The sequence below is a fragment of the Pomacea canaliculata genome, linkage group LG1 (genome assembly GCF_003073045.1).
Source record: "Pomacea canaliculata isolate SZHN2017 linkage group LG1, ASM307304v1, whole genome shotgun sequence".
In the NCBI taxonomy this organism is placed as follows: Eukaryota; Metazoa; Mollusca; class Gastropoda; order Architaenioglossa; family Ampullariidae; genus Pomacea; species Pomacea canaliculata.
Window position 1 is genome coordinate 13131464 of NC_037590.1, and position 21535 is coordinate 13152998.

At 42.0% G+C, this 21535-nt stretch overlaps 1 protein-coding gene and 1 long non-coding RNA gene across 3 annotated transcripts; one reads left to right on the forward strand and one right to left on the reverse strand.

Moving 5' to 3' along the window:
* Positions 1-3582: 3582 nt before the first annotated feature.
* On the reverse strand, positions 3583-7130 carry LOC112577415. The gene is made up of 2 exons (XM_025260482.1): positions 5647-7130; positions 3583-4917 (listed from the first exon to the last, which is right to left on the reverse strand). Exons 1-2 carry the CDS (start codon positions 6343-6345, stop codon positions 4165-4167), a joined length of 1452 nt encoding a protein of 483 aa, XP_025116267.1. The 5' UTR covers positions 6346-7130; the 3' UTR covers positions 3583-4164.
* A 3327-nt stretch (positions 7131-10457) lies between these two features.
* On the forward strand, positions 10458-18322 carry LOC112576367. 2 transcript variants are annotated; one of them, XR_003101814.1, is made up of 5 exons: positions 10458-10700; positions 12112-12168; positions 12550-13081; positions 16313-16828; positions 17222-18322. It is a non-coding gene; the product is annotated as an uncharacterized LOC112576367 (long non-coding RNA). The 2 variants fall into 2 exon arrangements; XR_003101811.1 differs by having other exon boundaries at positions 12550-12991; positions 17222-18318.
* The last annotated feature ends 3213 nt before the right edge of the window (positions 18323-21535 follow it).

A 21535-nucleotide genomic window follows, 5' to 3' on the forward strand; every position in this document is an offset into this window, starting at 1 on the left:
CACATCCATACACATACAAGTTCATACACGAATGTATGCAAACAAGTTAGCGAACACACAGAGAGACAGAGAAAAAAAAAGAGAGAATGCTGGTTGTTCGGGGATGGTGGTAGGTGGTAGGTGGTGGTGGTGAGAGGGAGGAGGGCCTAAAATAAGCTTGCTAACAGGACTTGTCTTTATTAGATCGTGAATAGAAAGCCTACTACTGCCTCCAGAAAGTGCGGCTGCACCACGCAGCTGACAACTAGTTTTTAATTTATTTATAATTACTATTGTGTTCTGCATCAGTCGAAGCCAGTTCTGCTGGCCACCAGATATTCGCACATTAGCGATTTCGTTTCCCGCATTGTTTGTTGTTACAAAAATTCGTTGCATAATTGGCCTTCAACACATTTCTATGTTTCTTTGTTGTAACAGTAAAAACACAAATTCCCACGGAGCCACCGTGACATCGGTTTTAGTACGCCCAAACTCGGAGCAAAGATCGCTGGTTCGAGACACGGGTTGGCGCGGTTTTTGGACATTCTCTCGGACTCTCCATACCCATGCAGTTATGGTGATTTGTGGAGAAATGCGGAAAGCTTCCACACGATTCTCCAAAAGACACAAGGAACAATCTACAGTTCTCAAGTCCAGCGAACACCGTGAAACTTCTACTTTTTCGGATTTAACATAAAATGTGCCATGCCGCTGTGTTCCAGTTTATCTCCGTCTGTTTACTTTCGAAATACTTGCGTCAATAAACTGTTTCTACCCAGAATACAATAAAGTCTTAGTGCTCAACTAGGAAACCTAGACTTCACTGTGTTCCAGATAACTGTGGACAAACAATGTACAGAAAAAATTGCACATTGTAAATTGTCTTATATCATGTTTACTAATGACTCCTCGGTGCCAACCTCATGTTCTCAAGAAGTTCGTTCGAAACACATCTTCAAGCCAAATGTTCAAACTAATTTTCTCCTTGCTCCGAAATCGTGTTTGTTGCCGTGTCTCTAAATCCTCGGTATGTTTGGCTTTTGTAGTAGTGCAGCAACAACAACAACAACAACAACAACAACAACAACGACGACGACGACAACAACAACAACAATAATAATAATAATACAGTTAAAATATAGCGCCATATCTCGACCCTATGGGGAAGCTCGTGGAACTTTACAAAAAAGAAAATGTGTGTGTGTGTGTGCTTGCTTTTTGTGGGTGAATAAAATCTACTTTAAAGTGGGGGAAGTGCACATCATTACCGTCACTGGTTGTTTTTTTCTAAAAAAAAAAAAAAAGGGTTTTCTTTGCCTGTCTGCTCACGGGAAGGTATGACAGTGCAATAAAGCACCTGTTATCTCAAACTCCTTCGATACTCCCGTAGTTCGAAAGTTTCATGGCGTCACAAAGAGCAGTGAACTTCTCGCTGGACGCCATATTGTGCGAATGTGGCTGGAGCTGATCCTGTAGATATATTAATATATTACATTCATATATATTTAGTTACAAACTATTTCTTGTAATTATAACCTTTACTCACGCGTGTTTCACATCTTTCACAGATGTCCTTCATAAAAACTTCCAGCCGTTTCTCTTTAGCGATCCTTGACGACAGCGCCAACGCTTTCTCACACATGGCTGCGTGGTCTCAGTCTCTTTGAAATACGAGCATCGCAATGAATTTAGGCGCATGTGACTTTCTCCTCCGATTTCAGTTGTATCACTCCATCTTCGTTTGTGCTCTGTATAATTTCAAGGGTCTCGGGAAAATAAACAGTGGCTTTTACGAAGTATATTAGCTGTTAGAAGTGAGTCAAACATAGGTTCAACACTATTCCAAACGCGGGCTCTGCCAGCTGTGTTATCATTTTAAATATTTTAGAAATACCAGAAAAGGAAATGGTTACATAATGAATGAGAAATTTTTAGCTTTTTGATAGTTTGGATTGCTTATCATTTATTGTGGGGCAAGCTACATTAAAAACAGATTACTTGTGTATATTTGAGCAGGAGCTTTGTGTGGTCTTTTATGCCAGACAAGTGGGCTGGGAGACAGATAGGCTAACAAACTGACAAACAGATTCACTGAAGGAGTATTAAGGAACCCCGCATCTGGTTTTCCTGCTATTTAAACAACATGTTCTGACGTTGGCACTTTCCTTTCACATAGCAAATTCCCACTGTTACAATTGTGGATCACATTCCCTAAAGAGTACAACTAGGCTATCAAAACAAACAAGCGAGCGACTAAGAATGAGAATTTTCTAGGTGGTGCATGTGACGTGTACCTTCATGCAGACGAAAACACAAAACTGATATAATCCCACGAAAACATTTGTGGAAGTATTGCTTGATTCGCAAGAAAATTTATTCATGGCAGTGAGGTTGGTGGTCCATATGTAGCACTGGTGCTTAATCGTTAAAAACACACACACAGAGGCGTGTTTACGTTGACAAGACTACAAGTAATGAGCGAGCTGGGACCGTATGTTAATTAGACTTATCTGTGGACATCTGTCATTACAGGTTTGACCTCTTTCTGTTGTAGGTATTCTGGAGCCGATCGTTTTTCTGACTTAACTGGGCCTGCTTTGTAGGTCTGGAAGTATCGTTGAGCACATCCATATATACCTGTGCGTATAGTATACTACACGGAGAAGGTTATTACATATTTTGTAAAAATCGTAGGGATAAGAGGACAACTAGATGTCCGGTGAGTGTGTGTCTGGATAGCGCGACTATCTCAATTGAAATGGAAATGACAGACGGGAAGAAATAACTCATTCAGTTTGACAAGCACGCACGCACCCCCCCACACACTCACACACACACACATAAACTTGCACACAAAGACAGACACTAAAGAGAGAGAGAGAGTGACAGAAAAGGAGGAGAGAAAATAGAATGAAAAAGAGATTAAATGAGAAAAGTGAGAGTTTAAGAGAGAAAGATTATCTAGTAGAGGCCCAACAATGAGGGCGGGAGAGGGGATAGAGGTGAGAAGAAAGAAGAATATTGATTTAAATTTATTATCAGCAAGTTTCCATAAATTTTATCAAATCGTCGTACAAAAGTATCTTCAACTTTTAACAGCCATTTTGTGAGAATGTTAGAAGTTTCTCTATTATGACCCTTATAACTTCTTTTTTTTTTAAAATATAATAAAAAATATTCGATATGCTGACAAAAGTAATGTTGTTTGTTAGAAATGGCCCAGAAGAATGTCTTCCATCAATCCGTGTGAAGCACTACAACATGCAAAGTCAAAAGGTAGTTGAGAAAAGTTGATATTGGAAATTGACAGACAATAATTTAAACTGAAATATATTTATATAAAGTGAATCAAAGAATTTTTTTATAAACAGTCTGATATTTTGTAAAGAAAAGAAGTAGTTCAGCTTGTCTTTCTTGTTTATATATCTTAAGAACTTTCCTTTTGCTTTTTTTACTCTTTCTTTTCTTTCTTAATTTCTTGCTTTCTTCTTTTTTAATTTTTTACTTTCGGCACAGAAATAATTCAATAAACGCTGTCTTAGAGTAAATGCTATATATTATCACCATAAACACAAGAAACAGGAAGAATGTTTGTAATAAAATTTTATTTTTGCATATTGTGATTGAGGATAATAAACATTATAAGGTAATAGTATTTCTAACATGTAATAAGAGGTTTAAAAATAATTATGACTTACTTGTTATATATAAATAATTTTTGTACAAGTAGTTTTCCATGCATATGAATATTTATGACACATTTTAACAACAAGCTGACAGGCACTTCTCCGTATTACAATGAAAACAGGTTTAATGGTAATGGGGTATAAATGTCCGGAAAAGTTCCGGAAACAAGCATCATTCGCTTTTCTGTTTTTCGTGAATTAAGTTTTTTTTCAAGATTTGAAATACAAGAGATTAACATCTTGTTGATGAAAAAAAACTATCATCATCCATCGTGGCATGCAAAATAACTTCAGAAAAATATCCACCATATTCATCATCGTGGCAGTCTTCATTTTCATCATCATCGCCGCTGTCGTCATCATCAACTCCTTCTTTTTCTAATGGGGTTGTTGATAAAGTTTGGGGGAAATTCAGAGATATGTATGGTAAAAGTTTTTCTTGGCAATCATTGCATCTGTGCAAACTATTGGAACTAGGGGATAGTCGAGGGGCTAATCGTTACATAACACGAAAGTTCGGCTGCCTGGAGTAGAAATCCGTTGCACTCAGCATCCCTTCACCGTGCACACTATACTCTCTACATGCAGCGTTCTTTGGAGGTGAGGCTGCCTCCGAAGTTCCAAACCCCCCGAGGTTGCACTGGTCAGGCGTGAACCTCCCCTCGGTCGGGCCGCACTCGGAGGAGTAGGGCGGCCCGTGGGCGGACCCTGCAGGTGAGACAGAAGCATGCCGAGGCGGTCTCACCCCTTGGTGGTAAAACTGACTGCATTGGCCGCTGTTTGCCACCCCGGATGTAACGTCATCTGCACCGCTTGAATCTGCGCAGCCACAGACCTGAAAACCAAGGGAATTTCGTCCTTTTCCGCTGCTGTCAGTGGAGGCCATGCACAGGTCCGAGTGTCGCACGGACAGGACTCCCGGGAAGGCAGGGGGCGTCCCATTAACTCTTGCCACACCACGAACATTCGCGGCAGCAGCATCGCCACCAGGTGACATCGAGGAGGAGGAGGAAGAGGAAGAGGTGGGCGCCTCCAAGCGGATCTTGCCCCCATCCACGGCCTTCCTCTTCCGACCACCCCGCCCACGTCTCCGTCCCCTCCTGTCCCCCACCCCTAGCGCCTGCACGGGCTGTATGGGGGCGCCAGTGGACTTGAGTGTGGCCGTGAGGGCCGAGATGTAGTGAATAGCTAGGCGCAGCGTGGCGATCTTGGACAGCTTCTGGTGCTCGCTCAAGTTCGATTTGGGCACCACCTGTGGAGAAGGGAAGCGTCCCAGTCAACATGACTTGTAAAAGATTTGGTGACAAATAGACTTGTAAAAAAATCACTGCCACAAATAAAACAATTTTTACTTTTTTTCTATGATTGATTTTCTTCCTCTTTCGCGTGTACACAGAGATTAGCAATATATCACACCTTTTAGGAAAGTATTCACTTTTTTAAATTTCTTGTTCTTTGCAGGTGGATGGTGCGAGTGTGAGGGGAGGGGAAGAGATGGTATTAAAGGACGATTTACGTCACACATTTCTCCTTTCTCTTTTTCTCACTTCTCTGTGAAACGTTTTCGGATAGAATGCAGAAGCTGAAGAGAACACACAAGAGGAAAAAAAAAATATTCATCCACTCACACAGCTTGAACTTTAACCCACATCCCCCTTCCCTTCTTTTATCTCTAAATCCCTTGGAAAGCAATGCGACGTGAATGAGATAAGAGCAGAACAAGAAAATGCCAACTTAATAATCTCAAGCGTTTGCTCCAGGCAACATATTCCTTGTAATTTCTGATTTTCTTTATTGCCTTGTTCTGTTTCATGGGTGTGTACTCACCTTCAAGGGAAGAACACGGACCAGGGAATGGGAAAAAAAGAAAAACAAGAATTTTATAAGGAAAAGATAATACCAGTAGAGACTTAATCTCATATAAGAAAAAAGAAATTATCAATATATAATCTTAGGGCAATAAAAAAGACAGAGATCCCACCTTCCTCAGTTCGTCGAAGGCGTCGTTAAGCATGTGCATGCGCGTGCGTTCTCGTTCTGTGGCTCCGGCCCGTGCAGCATCGTTGATGAAGGCGGCTTGACCGTGCAAGTCGCGTTTGTCGGCCTGCCTGTCCGCCTCGCCCATCGTGACCAGCAGCCTCAGCTCCTGACCCTCCCCCGCCGAACATGCGCTCTCCAACGAAGCACACGCCCCCTGGTGGATCTGCAGGTCAGCCTGCGTCGTCAGGCCGTTGTAGCCATGAAAATGTAGTTGCTGCTGTGGTTGGTGATGATGGTGGTGGGTATGCTGATGCACTGCCTGGTGTTCGTGTTGCTGGTGATGATTATAATGACGATGATGATGCTGATGATGCTCACACTCGTGGGAATAATATTGTCCGCTGTCCCCTCCCGCCGCTCCCCCTCCGCAGTGACCGCTCACAGGGTCAGCAGGGGACAAGGAATCTGGGAGGGGCGCGGTAGTGGTGTCGCCGTTTACAAAGAAACGATGGTTGGTCCACGTGTCGCAGACGTCAGCCGTAGTGCCGAAGAAGTGCGATGGGTACAAGTACGGGTCCTCCGAGTAAGACTGGCATTGGTACTGGGTGTCACCCGAGTACTGAGCCCCAGCCGAGGCCGCGGATGAGAGCGACTGGATGTAGTCCCTTTGGTTTGTCACCGGGGTCGTGTTCAGAATCATTGTCACACTGTAGAGTATCTTTCCACGGGTGCTAAGGAGTTTGAAAGAATGTCTCTCGCAATATAATAATGGAGGAAAAAATAAATTGTTTTAAAAACTTGTCAGGGCCCAGTGCCGACTAAAACAAACGCGTGTCTAACTTAAAAATTGTTTTGTGGTTCCTTCCACAACCTGATGAGTTGAAAGGATATCACTGATCGGTAAGCTTATTAAGCACTAAATGACAGGTAAACAGAAAAACGCGACAAATATTTTCTCTTCTTCTGTTGGCTAGTACGGAGTATTTTCTGCTTCGAGGAATCGCAGTAAGTAAGCATACCTGATCACAGTTCGAAGAGGGAGAACAATTGTTGTCAAAGATGGACAGTCAGCTAGTCACCTTTTTTCTGTGATGTAATCCCCAAGAGCATAGCAGAGCAATCATCGACGTTGGAAACTGTTATCCTCCTAAGTTCTTATTCCGATATCTTTCGATTGCAGCTGCCTCTATTGTTTAATGTTAAACTTCCATTAGAAAGAGAGAGAGAAAAAAAGGAGGTAGAGAAAAGTAAAGTTTTGCTGCCTCCAGTCACCTCAGAGACTGACACACTCGACACCGCAGACACATGTCTAAATAGCTTTCAGATAGACTTGCAGAAATTTTACCTCGCAACAGTTCCATCATCTCCACATAGCACGCACATGGTCGGGGTGCCAGCAGCCAACGGGATGCCAGAGAGTTCTGCAAGACCGGCGTAGCTCCACCTCTTTGACTGTCAATCATCTTCACCCCCACCCCCTCTCCCCGTGGCTTTCTCTTTTGTATTGCAACAACATCTCCAGTCGAGAGGTTCTGTCCGCCTCCTGCTTGCACCGCCCAGCTGCACGGCGAACCCAGCCTGCTGTAGCCATAACGACAGGAACGGCCGTTAACTAGCGAGAAGTCTGCTGGCTACCCGACCACAGGATGTAAGCATCTCTCAGGCCGCCTGCTCTTGCCTAGGTCCGAAGTCCATTTTAAGGATCATTAAGGACACCTCATATTCGTTAAGAGAGCATTAATCTCCATTTCTTTCTTTCTTTCTCTTTCTCTCTCCTTCACTTTTGTCTAAGTGTATTTTTTTCTTTTACTATTTCTCTCTCTCTCTCTCACACACACACACAGAGCTAAACAGAACTCCAGGCCAACAGCAGGAGCAACTAACTCAATTTATCTCGCTTACTGAGTCCACACAAGGATACAGACGCTTTCCTGGGTGTAAGTGCGCCAAGTATGGGGAGGCTACACAAGTCCAACATTCCTCAAACTGTTTGTTTTGCCTCTCCTAATGTTGTCTGTCCAAAATGAAAACAGACAAAAGATTTGCAGATCTGCCTCCTTCACCTCTCACCCGAACAGTTGCAAGTGTACATGAAACGCAGAGGAGCTTTTGAACGGTCACAAAAGTTACTTTCAACCCATCCGCCAGTAGTTTTCATTCCATCTGGAGTAAATTTTACACTTAAAAAAATATAGTTACCATAGCACCAAAGGTTACAAGTCAGAACAACTTTTTCCCCATTAAGAATTCTTCTGTCATCTCAGGGAGGAAAAAAGGAAAACATCAAACGTCAACACTAGAAGACATTTTCAGAAGCAGCAACACCACAGTTATCCTCGTCACTGTAGTGGCTGTTGATGTCGTTGTATTTGCAGTATCGGAAGCTTGTAGATTAATTTTCAACTAAATTGAAGCTAGTTTTAAGTTTAGTTTTGGAACGAAAGGCTAGACTTTGAGTAAATGTGATGTGCATATACATTCTTTAACATTTATGATCGCTTAACTTTCTTTGTCTGTTTCATCTATGAATGAGCGAGCGAACAATATTGCTACTGATGATGAATTTCTTCATAAAATGGATACAAACAAGCAAATGAGCTTACTAAAATCCTTCAAGGACCTTTATTTTCACTTTACTCGAATGCAAAAAATCAGGGACTAGGCGGACGAAAGCTGCAGCTACTGAAAGCTCTTAGAGAACAGAGACACGCGCCTCCTGGGCGATCTCGTGTGTCAGGCTTCAGAAACTGGAATGGATCGTGGATATGACCCTTGTTTTGACATCAGGCCTCGATCAAGGGAAGGATATGATCTCAGATAAGATTCTCCCTTCAATCTGCAGCCGAAACAGGAATCTCTGGCTGAACTTTCGCCAAAGATATTTGTGATACCCGATCCCGGGATGCATGGAGCGCTGCGGAGGTGGAAGGGAGCGCACCAGTGCTGTGGTTTGTTTGTCTGGGTTCTGCGCTGCTGCCTTCTTCACCTTAGGAAAAAAAAATCATAAACAAAAGAGAGCGAGAAAATTTGCAAGTCCTTAGCATAAAACAAGTTACACATCAGTCAGGCACGAAAGAGAAATCAATTCTGATGCACCACCGAAATTTGAAAGAGGATTTGGCGTTCTAGCTCCATTTATTATTTTTATGTTTCATTTTGTATTTATCCATCTATTGAAAGCGCTTATCTGGAGATCCATTTGTAAAAGAAATCGTCACAGCACAGCCATTGCCAAAAGCTTTCCTTTGAGACGAGACTGTATGTGTACATGCACGTGCATGAGTGGGTGCGGACATACGTGGGTACTTTCGTGAAAGTTTGTGGGAAGGGGGGGGGAAGGATGTTCCTTTATTACTGATTTTGTTTACTGTTATTATTTTATTGCTGCTGTTGTCGTCGTTGGTGTAAACTCAGCCTACAGAGACAAAGGAAAAAAAAAACAAGTTATCTGAACTTTTGTCCTTGAACCTACACGCCACGAACACCTCGTCCTCGGGTTTGAGTCTAGGTGCGAGGGTGGGGGGGGACGCCCCTCGGTGGGGGAGGATTAGGGCTGTCGAGGTCTGTGGAGAGACGGCGCGGTCGTGCAAGTGTACTGCATTAGCAGCCTACAAGCGAGAATTAGCACTGTGATTTCAGAAAGACTGGCATATTGTCTTCATACACAGTCGGGGGAGTTGAGGAAAGAGAAGCGGGTGGGTGGGGAGTTCGGGCTTCGCCACTACTTCTGACATCCCTGAGAGAGTGCCTGATTGCGGCGGCAAAAGACAATGGCTACTCGAATTGCGAACGCAGATTAATTCAAGAACAGAGTGAATATTTTTGTGAACTTTGTGTGTTATGGAATATAATAAGATTGTTGAAATCTTAAAGTATTGAAGGCCCGCATACACAATAATTGGTTATTTGAATTAAACTTACCTTTAAACAAGTTTTTCCTGTTTTATATCCCAGAGAAATAGACCAGCATTACTAAGATATTTACTTTTAGTGGTGAATTTTATGCCTGAAGCTTTCCGGAAAAAACAGTTTGATATCTGAATAGAAGAAGACCAGTTGATAAATATTTTACATCTTTATGCAAATACATCACTAAACAGTTAACCGCTAGGAAGAGAAAGTACTAAAAGAGGCCAAATGAAAAGATGTTTATATAAACAACTTGAAACGTAGAAAGAATGCAGCTGAAGAACAAACTATCAACCTAAAACTTTACCTTCTAAATAGCTGTTTCACATAACCAACACATGTCGCAGGTATAGGGCTGCATTCTACAAAACGACGCTGCTTATGCAGTATTCTGCTACTAAACATTGAAGGATTTCACTCACACACACACGCATCAGAAAATAAAGTAAGATGCATGCATATCAAGCTTCAGCACGAACAAAGGAGAACCCCACATCTGCATGTCATCTTGTGAAATAAAGAACGCTTAAGAGTCAAGATGAATTAATTCGTGGTCTTCAGTGTAAAGATTACTCGAAACTCAGGAAGACTATCTACTAAGGATTATAAATGGTGCACGCTTTGTGCACTTTGACTGCAGAATCTGTCATACAGACCGAAATTTCTTTGACGATAAAGTTATTGGTGAGAGTGATGTCCCTTCACCTTACCGGTTCGACGAGACTAGTTCTCCGGCTTTCTCCGGATTTTTTTGGTGAGTTAATTTTGATTTTGGAGTACATTGTTTGACATGTAGGGATCCTGTAAATGCGGTGGACTGTGTTTCGTGGTCGTGACAATTTGTTTCACTTTTACGGGATCAACAGGTGATCGGTTGGCCAGCGCAGTCCTTTCTTTGACGGTCGCCATTTTCGTCTGTCCAATTTCTTGTTTGTGCTTGACCCCACGTCTACAGCTTGTTTGACCTACAGAAAGATTTATACTCGGTATTTTTGATCTGGTTTTTTTTTTCTAATGACTTCCTCGACATAAGCAACTGCAGATCTAAACTCTCGGACGGTGAAACATGTGATCCAGGCTGTACATTTTTGTGGGATAGTCGTGATCTGGTCGTCCGTTTTCTTCTGTCTACCGGATTTCTTTACCGTAATTATTTTTATTTCATAGACTTGCTGGATTGTGGAGTACTGCGTCGAGTCAGTTGTTATTCAGACAGAACCTCACTTTTTTCCTGTTCCACGTTTTATCCCCTATTCAAACTACAACTTATTACATATTCACCCTCCACTGTCGTTTGTCGCCGTGATATAGCCATAGTTGCTGGCACGACGTTCAACACAAACAACAAATTTCCCTCTCCTTTGATATCTTACCTTACGTTTATTACTACTCATTCCTTTTATTAATTAATTACTTAGCTTATTCTGCCCCGTAAAGGGAGAGTGCTAAATCGAAAAGAGCGTTTTTTGATTTATTTTTTGCTACCTTTTCACACCCTTCCTTTTGGAATATCATGCTACTCTCAGCTCTTTTGTTATTGTTATTTGGTTCCTCTTTTCGTTTTCTGTATTTGATTTTATTTTTTGTTTAGTACGGTTGTTTATTCTTTTATAGCTCCTATGTTATTTTTTTTTCTATCCCTCTTATGCTGTCCATGTTTCCTTAGGAGTGTGAGTATGCGCTATAAAAGTTTTGTATTTATTATTAGTAGTATTAATATTAGTATTATTACTTTACATCTCATTAATAGAAAAAAATTGTCATTGTTGTTTCTTTTCTGTCGCTTTGGTTGGCGTCTTCAGTTTCTCCCTATCATTATTATTTTATAGTGATTATTATTTGTAAGTAGCCATGAGCTTGCTCAAAAGAATGGATATAGTGCTATATAAATGAACTTAATTATGTTGTTATTATTATTACGCAAATGCAAGAGTGATTATTGAAAGGAACAACAATACATTCATTCAAAATATAGTTACTATTTTAAACGTCCATAAAAAGCTTGACAGATCTAATGTTAAGGGAGAGTGTATCTAAAAATGTTTCAAAAAAGATCATTCATGGCTAAACGAGCAAGAAAATTATGTCTGTATTATGTCTGTCTAGTGTGGTTGATATTACACAATTTAAAACATACATGAGCATAGGGTTTGTATTTTCCCATTTGATAGGTGTTTATATATATATAACCTGTTGCAACTCGAACACTATCTGTATTGTCATTCACACTAAATCAAGTCAGTTTTTCAGAAAAAGTAAATTTAAAAACATGTTTATAAGATTAGTTACAGTTCTTTCCATAACACTAAGAAACTTGTACAGCAAAACTAGATGCATTGTCTTTTTCTCGTTGAGACAGAATATTCAAAGAGGAGATAATCTTTTGTAAAGAGTAAAGACAAGTGAGGAGTACAATTTAGAAACTATTTTGACTGGTAAGCCAGTCTCGTATGACAATGAGTGGAGACAAGTTTTTGTGGTATATTTTAAAAGCTTCCACTTACAAATTCATATTGGTAAATAATCCGATCCTAACACTGTTAACTCCCCTTTGCAGATTATATGTCCTATACCGTTTGAGGGAGTTCTGGCTGTGGTTGCAGGACGTCTGGTTGTAAGTTTAATATTTTTATGTGAAGCTAAGGTTGGATGCGCAAGCGTAATTGGCCTATCGTTAACTTTTAACTAGTCTTTCAAGAAAACTTTCGTGCTGTCTCTACATTTTGTTCTTATGTTTATGTTCATTCTACATAATCGACGAGAGCTTTGAGCCAAGGATAAATATTTTACGTGTAAAATGTAGAAGAAGAAAACGTCCAATGAGCAAAATGAAATGGAGGCAGTTTTTGGCAGTGTCAAGTATATCTTTATTGTGCCTAAAGTATTTCACATATTAAAAAAAATCCATTTTATATTGAAAACATTTCTGTATTAAATTATTATTAAATTCATTGATATTCTCTGAAGACCTATACCAACAAAACGTTTGTCCCAGAGTGAGCAGGCGTCAGACCCAGACAAAGGGGTCCCTTCTCAACAGCATTCGAATGAACATCTGACGCACCCGCAAGGGTCAATGTGCACATACAGTACACTGGGACTACTGTTGACAGACTTTTGGCGTCTCGTGTGAATGATTGGGCTGTTTGGTCCCTTGCCGCGGATTTCCAGTGCGTGCGAACAGCGAGACGCGCTGCAAGCAGAGTCTGGCGACAAACGGAGGCCTGATTGCAGGAGTGGCACAAATTGCAGGATTAGCAGCTGTATGGTGACAGGACCGTCAACCGCTTCGCCTACATCTGGTTCTAGGTATGTCGCGCCCCAGGATAATAATTGGCGGTGGCAGCAACAAACAAGGCAAGGTCAGCTCTCTGGCTTTTCCTCCACGCCAGCAACGCAACCTGATACTGAGATGCAAGGAGAAATGCTTGTATTAGGTACATGTTCTTCCAACCGTTTCTAAGGTTTTCTCCCTCATCTGGGAGGAGGGTACACTTTCGCCGGGTAACAGCAATAGCCTATTTGAGGTACATTTTCTAACTCGCCATGGCTATTTACACAACATGTCTGGGCCCCCTTCTCATCTCCACCCCTACCCCATGCCCATACAACCTAGAAGTTATCGTTGATTTGTGGGTGAAGTGAGCTGATAACGTTAACACCCAGATTGCAGAACTTAACTGGCTTCTCACGAGAACATGTGGTCGACTATGACCCCTCTTGCCCCCCGGCCCCAGCCCCATTATCCCTCACCCTACAAGAAATCGAGTAGAATATCTTTAGTATGAAAGACAAAGAGTTTGGCTGGAGACGAATAAAAAGGTGCTTTAAAACTAACTTTAAACTCTGTGACGTCACGTCGATTTCGGTGTAATTACAAAACAAGGCACGACAGTTTTAAAAATGTAACTCACACGTGACCATTGTTCTTATGTAGCTTCTGCATGAAGTACGCTTCTCTCTCCCCCGATCGGAGGCGTATCTTTAAGCTTTTAAGCCCCAAACCTGTTGTTTAATGAAGTAACTGATGGGTGAATGTAAGAAAGAGAATATCGTTGAGAAAGAGTGTTCTTCGGGCAGAAAATGTTTGTAAGACAGAATATGATCACAAGAATTTTGAGCCCACCATTCGCGGTTGGGAATTTAATTTTGTATTATCTAGGATAGGGAGTTTATCGTCTGAATATATCGTTCCTTATCAAAACGATTTATTTTATTTATTAATGTGTGTATATAGACATATATGGAGTGACCGGACGAGTGAGATTTAAATGTGTACTGTTCCACACACCTCAGGTGTCAAAACACTACGTCACATTTACATTCTCTCTCTCTCACACACACATGCATCTAGAGGCGATGTAATTAAAATGCAAAATGTACTTCCTATGTGCACTTCATCTATTTTACACCCAGAATAGTTGTGAAAATTATGGCCGAGGAAAGTTAGACATTTAAAACACGCCTCATATAGTCTCGTAACACGGAAAGTCATACAAGTCTAGTATTTTACACAGATTTATATGGTTATTTCTATTCTGGTTAATTTTAAGAAAGTAAATAATGTTTGACACTGACCAGTACATTGTCAGCTTTTATTGCAGCGAATACCTCTTTCAACACAATTACTCGGAGATCTTTGCTGTTAGGGTATGTGATTACCATTAAAACTGGAAGTTACTTATTTGCCAATGAGCTAATCAGAAGGCTTTACATGTTTCTAAACAAAGTCATGTAACTATGCAGCTGCATAGATGTCTATTATCATATACACTAAAACACGAATACTGGTGCCAACTATAGACCAGAATCGTGGTCTGAATTGAAGAGTTGCCTAATCATACCTCCAGGTCCGCTAAGAAAACTGTTTGTTTTAGAAACTTGGTTATCTCCAGATCCGCGGGGAAGCGAAGGTGTATGTACTATTACACAGCATCGTCTGCAACTCTAATTAGATGTACTTGTGTGTGAGAGTTGTAGGGAAAGGGGTTCAGGGTGGGTTGTAATATGAAATGCACACTTGATGATTCCCGCAGGTCCGTATGTGCCTGGAACGAGGTGAAAAGTGACTTTAAGAGAAATTGTGTGATATGCTTCATCTAGGGAGGGGACGAAGGAAAGAAGGGCGGGAGACTGCAGTTATCTGCCTCTGTCGTTGACTCCCAGGCGCAAGGCCGGAAGCTTGATATCAAAACATTGAAGTGCCGCGTCAGAGCTACCGAGCAAAAAAATATTTAAAAAACAAAAAAAAAAACTCAAAACATTTCATGTAAATCAGATCAAGACGCCCATGTGGAGCTCCTCTCTCATGTGCGCTTGCACGTGCGGTTCGCTCCAGTTGCGGCAACGAAGAGAATATCACTTCATATTAAAGTAATAACAACGGTGAAAATAATTTCATACTTAAAAGATGACTCAAGTATTATTGTGGTGTTGGTAGCGACGACGACGACGATGATGATGAAATGGAAGAGGTCACTTCTTGTATTTTCATTTTTATATATTTTTCGCTTATTGGAACAGCCTTAGGATTTATAGATTTGCGCTTAGTAAACATTACAGGTCATCTTCCTGGTATTCTCAGTGTGGATCGCACTCTGTTAACCGTAGTTCTTCATCGCAAAAAGTGCCAGCTTCCAGTGAGAGACATTCATCTTCACACATTCGAATAGATGGATGGATTCCTGACAAGCTAGTCGGAACAGCGGAGTCTATCTGGCTTTTCTAATCGCCTCTTTCCGGCACCCTGTGGTCGGGACCTACCGCTTTCTGCGATAACATTGCGTGCAGTCGCAGAGGAGTTACCTCGGCGTGGCGAAACGAAAATACGTAGTTCTGCGCGGCATGTACAAGGAAGGTGGCACCCGCGAGTGTGCATGAAGACGTTATGGCATAGGCACGCGCTGTGCACGAAGGGGCTCTGACATCATCACAAACTGTGGAGGAAGGCGTTCTGACGTCATCGCATTGTGCGTTTTCAAGTTCAGAGTTCTACTTCTCTGCGTTTAATAGATTTCATGCTTTAAAATGTTCCCACAAAAACACGGCTCGCAGCTTTCTTTATGTCTGTCTACCTCGCTACAAATAGGTCCAGGCGGAATCGGAGACCGCCAAGTAATGGAAACAAATACAATATTGAAATGTGAAAAACGCGTATTTGCATTTAGCGACTACATCTGCAAGCCATTTTTAATTTTGGTACACGTGTTTTACTGTGATGGCTTGCTTGACGCCATGTTAAGGTGATTTAACACGATAAAAATTGGGTACGAGATATATAATCTTATACAGGAAGCTATAGGCTGAGTCTTTGCAGGACAATTTGAAAGCGTGAAATCTTCTACGAGAAGTGTCATAGTGGCTTCGCATTATTTTACTCAGCGAAGTGCTTTAAATGTAGGATCTGGCAAAGAAGCACTACAGTGAATTCTTTTTCTCTTTATATTTTATATTTTGAAGGTACAGTATAGGGAAAATATGGGGAAAGAAGGTGTTAAGGGATACCGCCATCACCAAAATTGGCCTCAAAGGTTTGTTCAGTCCCCAACACCTCACTCTCCCCAACAGCCAAAAGATCAAAACCTTTTTTTAACTAGAGGTACATTTTCTACAAAAAACACCCAAAAAAACCCTCCACTCCTTTGAAATTGTAGCTACTATCCGTTTTTCCGAACATGAAGAATAGTTTACATTTGTTTGATCAAATGATGTTGATGATGATGATTGATGATGATTGATGATGATGATTTAATCAACAGCCCATATCTTCCAAACTAAGATGAATAAAGTGAAGATAGAGACCGAACACCTTCTGTCGAATCAGCACCCCGATGCATATCACGAATAGCGACTTGCCGACGAGTGGGCGTCTCTTGAATGGTTCAGGCCATACAATATGCGCGGAGGAGGACCTATTGATAAACTATTATTACTCCATGCGACGAGCCACAGTTGCCTTATCGCAATTGAAGGCCAAACGATCGGTGGAGATTACCCAGAATTATTGTGATTACCAGTGAGAGGCCTGCTACCGGCTGGGTGTGTTTGCTTGCCCAAGGTAGACCCACCCGGAAGATGGTCCGCGCAAGTTACCCCTACCCCTGGGGAAAGTATACAAACTTGGGCATGACAAGAAGGGCAAGCCGGCTTTAGATGCAGGAATCGCCCTATGCTACGACAACGGATCAGTTCACTTCGGTGCAAACTCCGCACTGGTGTCGTCTGCTACAAACTGACGAACGTTTGGCGGGTGAAATCTACACCCAGGAAATGAGGTGGGAGGAGATGCTTAAACCTTTGGCAGAATAGCAACCGCTTTAGCCAGCCTGCCAAAGTTTTTTTTCCTGAGGGCTTTTAGTTCATTTTATTATATACATTATACATTTGATGTTTCTATTAAAAAAAGATTACAGCATCAATGCCGACTAATAAGCCTATTAATGCATTTATTTACGTATATAAAGGATAATAAAAGATGTATAAAAATAGTAGTAAGTCTGTAATATCCATAGTACGATAAAGGACACATTATCACCAATAACAAAGCAATGGGTATATATAAAGAGAGCGTAATAAATTGGTGTACAACAAATAAAATAATAAAGGGAATATTGTTACCAGTTCTGTCACTAATGTTATTTTATTGTCTTTTTAATTGGTCATCATAGCGCAAGCATCAATTATCACCACAGCAGAAGGTTACGCTATGCCGGCAAGCGGGTACAGAGCTAGTGACGCCACAGAGCCACCAGGTGCGGGGGAAAAAACAGAAAAAACTGCACGCTTGTTGCTCCTTCATCAACACCCTTCTCCAAACATTCAACCCATCCTTTTCCGCCCCTTCCAGCCCTCCCGACATGGCTCCAACATGTTCCGACATGTGCACAAATACGAGAAGTGGTCGCAAAACTTGTCGTTCCACACGAAGAAGAAATCAAATTCTCCAGACAAACACTTTTCCACTCCCGAGTGCCCGCTCAGACGGAAGGTTTGCGCAGTAGTCTGCGCAGGCCCGCGCGCAGTCGAGCAGAGAGAAGAGAAATACACAGGTGACTGTTTGTGTATGTTGAGCACGTGCGACCCCGACTTTAAAAAAAAGATTGAATTCAAACAGGGAACTAAAAATAATCTTCAACATTTTCTCGGCTTCTTTTTTGCCTCTGTCCCTCTTATCCCTCTCCTGTCTGTCAGTCGGATTGTTGGTCGATCTGTCCGATCATAAGTAGATTTGTACGTCGCTGTTTGACAATTCTACTACATATTGTCTCGTGATCGTTGTTAAAGGTGATAACTGTTGGTCATTTAAATTCGAAATTAGCTCGCAGGCCATAAAATTTATCAAGCACCCAGTTCAAAGAAAAAAATATCCTCTATTTCTTGTCCATTGCTGTATAGAAAAGAGCGAGCGGACTGGACAATGCTCGGGTAGAGAGGTGAGGCGAGATGTGGTGCTTGATAAAGGAAAATATAATTATCTTAACAAATGAACACATGGTGTTTCACTGGTCACAGAGGTGTTTTTCACCCTGTTTTCAAGAAGAGATCCGAGTGTAAGCATGCGAACAATAATTGCAGAATTGGCGTGATACATTTGCCGTGCATGAGCGCGTGTCTGCTGACTGCTGCGCGCTCAGCTGATTAAACGAGTGAAAGCACACAATTTCTTAAGTAACGCCGGACGTGTGATTGGAAGAAGAGGAGATTCTGGGGGTAGTTACTGACTATTTTTGTTATCACAGACGTGTAGTTCTGACAGAATTAAAAGGCCCGCGCTGCACTCGAAACGACTTCAAAACAGACAGTATGTCACGTGCTGGAGATGCGCGCGCCACCTATCACAACACGCGCCTATCGCGCACGCTTGCTCAGCCCACTGAGGCAGAAGAGCTGCCTCAAGGAAGACTATAAACGTTACACCTCAATGAGGTGGCGTTGCGGAAGAGCGCAAACTCGATACACAAGCACTTCTACCATTCCGACATGTTTGTTGTCTTTTGTCTCCTGTAACACGTACGAGCCGCTATGCTATGTTCGGTCTTTAACTTAAATACAAGAGAAAGCGCGCTAAGTGACTCTCTCTTGCTCTCGGTTCCTTCTTATTTTCTTTCTCTTTCCACCGTCTCTCTCTTTCCTCCCCGTTTCCTCCCTTCCCCTTTTCTCTCATCTCCCCTCCTCACGTTTACCATAAACAGCATACGTTAGGTTACCTCCCACTCTAGATATTGTGATAGCGACCTTAAAAAACATTTATTGCTGCCGTCTACCAAAAGGATCAGTTACGCTATGCGTTTGATTTACGCTGTTTGTTTTTATTCATTTATACCTCGATTTGTTCTTTTGTGCTAGAGTGTTCGAGGGTGAGGGACATTACAATGCAAACATCCGTAGGGCGTACGGGTTCATTTCGGGAAAACGCGTAATTAGCACACAACTGAAATGAACTAAGCATGCAGCTTTAGCGCTGACCTAACGAGGCCACTGTCATAAATAATCACAAAAAAAGCATTAGCTATTTTAGCTAACATCTTTTTACTCCGTTACTATTATCTATTACTTTTAATCTTCTTTTAAGGGATAACTTAGACATCCTGTTTACAAAACAAGTGTTCCAGAAATTCATTATCGCAACTATTTCTACCTTGGCAATGGAATTTATGTAAGAACGACATTGGCCAACAACCTTACCTCCCTCCCCCCCCCAAAAAAAAAGGGGGGGGGAACTCAAACTGAACATCAACACCATTTAATTTAGGGGAGGAGGGAAGTCTTGTTAATCCACTTCACCCAAGCATGTCACGTCGGATAATTTCACGGCATGTGTCGATCATTGGCTAAACAGGATGCACACGAAAAGACGAAGTGCACTTCACTTTGCTCGTGGGTGCAATTGCCGTCCTTTGCAACTCCACGACGGTCTGTAGCCGCGTGTTTAGAGGAAAGGGAGCGACACCGGCAAGACGGTCGTGTTAACAGACAGCGGAACTGGCAGTTAGGTCCACTGAGTCAAAGTTGCTGTGGTTCGAGCTGAGATCTGGGAGGAGATAGACAGGCGAATGATCAGAAAACGCCGCGCTTGTTAATTGGCAGCGCAAAGAGTTCACACAGTTTCTGATTTTTTAAAAAAAGCTTTTCTGAACGTTAGGAACGGAGAAGGGAAAGCAAATATTTCGTTTCTCAAAGTTCTGTCGGTAGAAGTTTGAGAATATATAAGGAGTAGCATGACACGGAGTAAACGAGTTGTATTTGTTTTAGAAGTAGGAAAGTTGAAAGGGTTACTGACATGAGCTAAGTCCGTGAAAACAAAAACAGCTGATTGATTATAGCTAAGCTATGACAACATCGGAGCACTTATTAATGACGATGATCGGGAGGAGGAGGAGGATAGACCAAAACTGATAGTACATTTTTGTTGGCACATTACTGAGACCCACATGCCGAACAGTGGAGATTTTGCGACAAATGGAAACAAGTCACCACTTAAATTGTGGCGGCAACAAAAGTAACTCTCGGGGTTTGCCTTTGCCACTAAAGTATATCATTTGTAGGCCTGGGAGTACCTGCCACTTATTAATCAGACAAGTTTCACAGTGCATATGTCTTTGTCGCCGAATCACCGCTGAATTGTCCAAGATCAGTATTAAGATATCAGTTAAAGACTCCGCGTCATGGTGCTCCCAAGGCAGGCGGAGGCGACCTGTATAATTGTAGTGTTACATGCAAGAAAAATATTTACAAGTCTGTCAGCCAAATTTAGCAAACATGGGCTTCGGTGCATGCTATATGCGGATGGAACTCACATTTCTTTGCTCACGCTGTTTTCAGTCACTGTGATGACGACCTTCGACCTTCGCGAGTGATTCCTGGTGCAAGGTCGCCTTTCTTTTTCTTTTCATTCCTCCCTTCCCTTCAGTGTGTGTGTGCGCGTGCATTTTCGCGTGTTTTTAATTCTATTTAAAATCTCAAGCAAACAAAATCTCTTATTTAAAGAGTTAAATCTTTATTTCGGTTTGTTAAAAGCAATTCATTAACGGCGCACATCTCCATGACCCACTCCCCTCTGTTCAATCTGCTCAGCTCCACTCCCCTGTGTTAAATGGGATCGTACCTGATACTTCTGCTCAAATACCCTAACATAGCTGAAAAAATGTTAAACATATTTTTACTTGAAATGTACTAAAAAAAAAAGGGGGGGTGGGGTGTAAAATAAGCAATTGTCACTTGGGTCTCGGGATTTTATTTAAAACATCTAACTCAGCGGTTCTCAACCTTTTACTTGTGACGCCCCCCTGACGAACAAAGGTACGTCCGCGCACCCCCCTTAGCCAGCAATGTAAGTTAATTTCACTAATAGCGGTATAAGAAACTTAAAAAATGACCACCTTCGCGCCCCCCTTGTAAGCACGTCGCCCCCCTCCCTCCCAGAGGGGCGCGCCCCACAGGTTGAGAACCGCTGATCTAACTTAAAATATAAGTGTGAGGGAGTCCCAAAAACGTAAAATCACAGGAACATATCAGATGGATTTTAATAGAACATAATACTTTACATACCATAGTAACCATACGCAGCGTATAGGGCCGTCTGTACGCTTAGGGGTGGAATCACCCGTTAGCACAGCCTGAAATAGGACACGAGACTCAACCTTTGCCGCACTTAAAGGGTTGGCGAACCTTTGATGGCCCCTAAGTGCCCTAGCGGCGCGATGTACTTTCGGCCCAAGTACACGACATGACAGACACGCATGCTCCTCAATTGTTTCCCGTGTCTGTTCCCCGATGTCTATGACGGATCACGTACGTTTCGCTGGCAGTGAAGATCGAGATTGGACAAGGACTAAATGAGACAAACTTGTTAATGAGAAAGTGCTACTTTATCACGGAAAATGCAGACTTTCAACGTCCACATAATCTAAACTGTCGCTCTTTCTCTCTCTTGTGTTGACTGCTGGCAACCTTGTAAACGGTGCACTAGCGTGACGTAGTAC

Bases quoted from the DNA above. Each gene is read 5' to 3' on its own strand.
- LOC112577415 (XM_025260482.1), bottom strand. From the start codon at position 6,345: ATGATTCTGAACACGACCCCGGTGACAAACCAAAGGGACTACATCCAG. The intron at 4,918-5,646 runs GTGGGATCTCTG...CCTTCTCCACAG, and splicing joins CCTTCGACGAACTGAGGAAG to GTGGTGCCCAAATCGAACTT.